The sequence below is a fragment of the Dioscorea cayenensis genome, chromosome 6 (assembly GCF_009730915.1).
Source record: "Dioscorea cayenensis subsp. rotundata cultivar TDr96_F1 chromosome 6, TDr96_F1_v2_PseudoChromosome.rev07_lg8_w22 25.fasta, whole genome shotgun sequence".
NCBI lineage: Eukaryota > Viridiplantae > Streptophyta > Magnoliopsida > Dioscoreales > Dioscoreaceae > Dioscorea > Dioscorea cayenensis.
Genome location: NC_052476.1, coordinates 1,984,537 through 1,987,217, shown reverse-complemented (window position 1 = coordinate 1,987,217; position 2,681 = coordinate 1,984,537). Strand labels below are relative to the sequence as shown.

Here is a 2,681-nt window from a genome sequence, read left to right as displayed (position 1 = left end):
TTAGCCTCCTTCTGGACTAATTTATATATTCTAAAATTTTTCTCACTTATATTCATTTGCCAAAATCCTTTTAAAAATATAGAGATAAAAAATAATATTCAATAAAATATATAAACCAGAATGAATTTATATATGTTTTTAATGTATTTGTCTCATAAAAGTTGTATCAATTAAAATATGAAAAAATAAATAAATTTAGCAATCTAAACATGAATTGAAAAGATAAATATGGTACCTAACAAGAAGTAAATTACAAAACATTCAACTAAGAAAACCATTTAGACTTTCCCTTAAAACCATTATGACACGCTGTCTGCTTATCAAGATTATCCCAATTGGAGGACATATACCTAAGACAAGCTTTATCATCAAAAGTCCTACACGTTTTCATCAAGGACTTGGTCTAAAGTCAAACACATTTTTCTTTTCAAAGCCACTATTGTCCTACTTTCCCTTCATCTCAAACCAGATATATATATATATATATATATGCGCACACACATACAAAAACCTTATTAAATAGTTATATAGAGAGGATACGTAAGATTATAAATTAAGATTGTGTTTATCTATGTCTAATACACTTCTTCCTCTTAATCCTTCTGCTTTCTACACCTTCTCCTCTTCTAAATTTAGGTCTCTAGTTTACTTGATCTCTCATCCTTACCGTTGCGTCAATACTACGTCGATTAGAAGACGCTGTTTATCGGTTTCTCGAGCATCAAATGATGACATGTGAGTTAATTATTTTCATTGTATAAGCTGTAGTTGATGGATTGTAATTGGTTTTGATTAATCATGTCTTGATGTGTTTCTTTTATATATAGGGAAGTAATGAAGAACATTGTTGAAACACTACCTTCTGCTGTTCCCCTCTTCTTACTCAATCTTCCGTCTTGGTATGTATATATATATATGTATATAAGTTATATACGTGATATATATATATATCTAGTTAATATATAGAGATCTTGTAAAGTTATATATGTATGTGCTAATGGGTTGTACTTTATGAACTTCGCTTTGTGGTTTGTTTATGTAGGGCAAACTGGTTATGGGGTGCATTGGTTCTCTTAGCTTTGCCATTTTATGGAAGAGTAAGAAGGATCCAAGGTACGTAGTAATTGAATATATATATATATATATATATGGAGAAAGAGTTCTCCGTGGACGGCATAGACGTCCCACGTAGCTCACAAGAATGCTTAACCCTTTTAGCTACAGCTCATAAAGACAGAATACACTCGTTTATCGAATAGTCTCGACCGCTGGATCGAAATCCAACGGTCCCAGTTAACGCTCACGATTTTTAATCAGAACGCGTATAGAGGATTGATCCTCATATATATATATATATATATATTTATATATATAGACTTATATTTAACATGTTAAAAATTCTCTTTGTGCACCTTCTCTTCTTTTTTTAACGTGATAGAAGAATAAATCTATTACATTAGGTTAATCCTTTTATATTACATCAATCAATGAATATTAAAGTCATTCTTTTTATAACATTAACTTATTTTCATATTCTTTATTACAATAACTATAAAGAATAACAACTAATTGATAGTTTTATTTTTAACATACATAAAAATTAAGTTATATATGAACGTAATATGTCTAATGATATCAAAAATTTAATATTTATATGTTAGATCAAGTGGAGGAGACAATAGAGACAATAGCTGAAGTTGTAGAAAGTGTGGCGGAAGTTACAGAGAAGGCATCATCAGCGGTGGCCGATGCATTGCCAGATGGAGAGATAAAGAAGGCAGTTTTGGAAGTAGAACATATAGCTCAAGTCGTGGACAAGAGTGCTGAGGCTGTTGAAGGCTTCATCAATAAGGTAATTACATTATAATTAACTTTAATTATTTGTTAAAAGGAAAATGTGGATACAGCACATTATATATATATGTGTGTGTGTGTGTGTGTGTGTGTGTTTTTGATTAATGTAAATGAAATTTGGTTGTTATGTAATCTTTAATAGATTGATGAGATTGAGGCTGACGTGGACTCATTGGTGAATCCTTTGATCAAAAGGAAGGCTTCATTGGGAGAAGGAGAGGAAAAGATTTGAGGCCTTAAAAGTGAATAACTTGAAGGAGTTTTAATTTGTGATTATAATGTTTGTAATTGACTTGTTTATAAGCAATATGTATGTATGTATATATATATGTATATGTATATGTATGTGTTCTTTTTCAATTTGAAGTAATTTATGAAAATAATTTTTTTTGGTAAAAATTTTGAACAAAAGCGTATTTTTTTTATACAAAGTGAACAAACCACGTAAGACGCGGAGTTAATTTTTTAAAATATATATGCCTTCATCCCACGTGAGCTGAAGTTCAAATCTATTTTCTTAATAAGAACATATATAAACACCCTATGTTAAAGATCAAACACCAATAGGTCAAGAGATCATTGATAATTTTATTTTTTTTAATTTTCTCAGTGAAGATCTCTAGAAGCTAATTTTTCCCACAAATTTTATATTTTAATTTCTTAAAAGGGTGAAGTCTTTTTTTTCCTCTAGAAGCCAATTTTTCCCACATAATTTTTTTTTTATTTTCTTAAAAGGTTAAGTCTTTTTTCTCTGGAAGCACCACCATGTTGACTTGTCATAAGAGTAATATTCATTTTTATTTAAGGCGTGTTTATATTTGTTTACA

The 2,681-nt window shown here is 29.6% G+C and overlaps 1 protein-coding gene across 1 annotated transcript; it reads left to right on the top strand.

The window, feature by feature from the left end:
• Positions 1 to 571: 571 nt before the first annotated feature.
• Positions 572 to 2,121, top strand: LOC120263651. Its single transcript, XM_039271615.1, has 5 exons — positions 572 to 735; positions 828 to 899; positions 1,043 to 1,113; positions 1,662 to 1,852; positions 1,997 to 2,121. Exons 1-5 carry the CDS (start codon positions 572 to 574, stop codon positions 2,084 to 2,086), a joined length of 588 nt encoding a protein of 195 aa, XP_039127549.1. The 3' UTR covers positions 2,087 to 2,121.
• Positions 2,122 to 2,681: the final 560 nt, after the last annotated feature.

Coding starts and splice junctions, on each gene's coding strand:
- LOC120263651 (XM_039271615.1), top strand. CDS start 572: ATGTCTAATACACTTCTTCCTCTTAATCCTTCTGCTTTCTACACCTTC. Junction 736..827: donor CGAGCATCAAATGATGACAT/GTGAGTTAATTA, acceptor TTTTATATATAG/GGAAGTAATGAAGAACATTG. Junction 1,853..1,996: donor TTGAAGGCTTCATCAATAAG/GTAATTACATTA, acceptor AATCTTTAATAG/ATTGATGAGATTGAGGCTGA.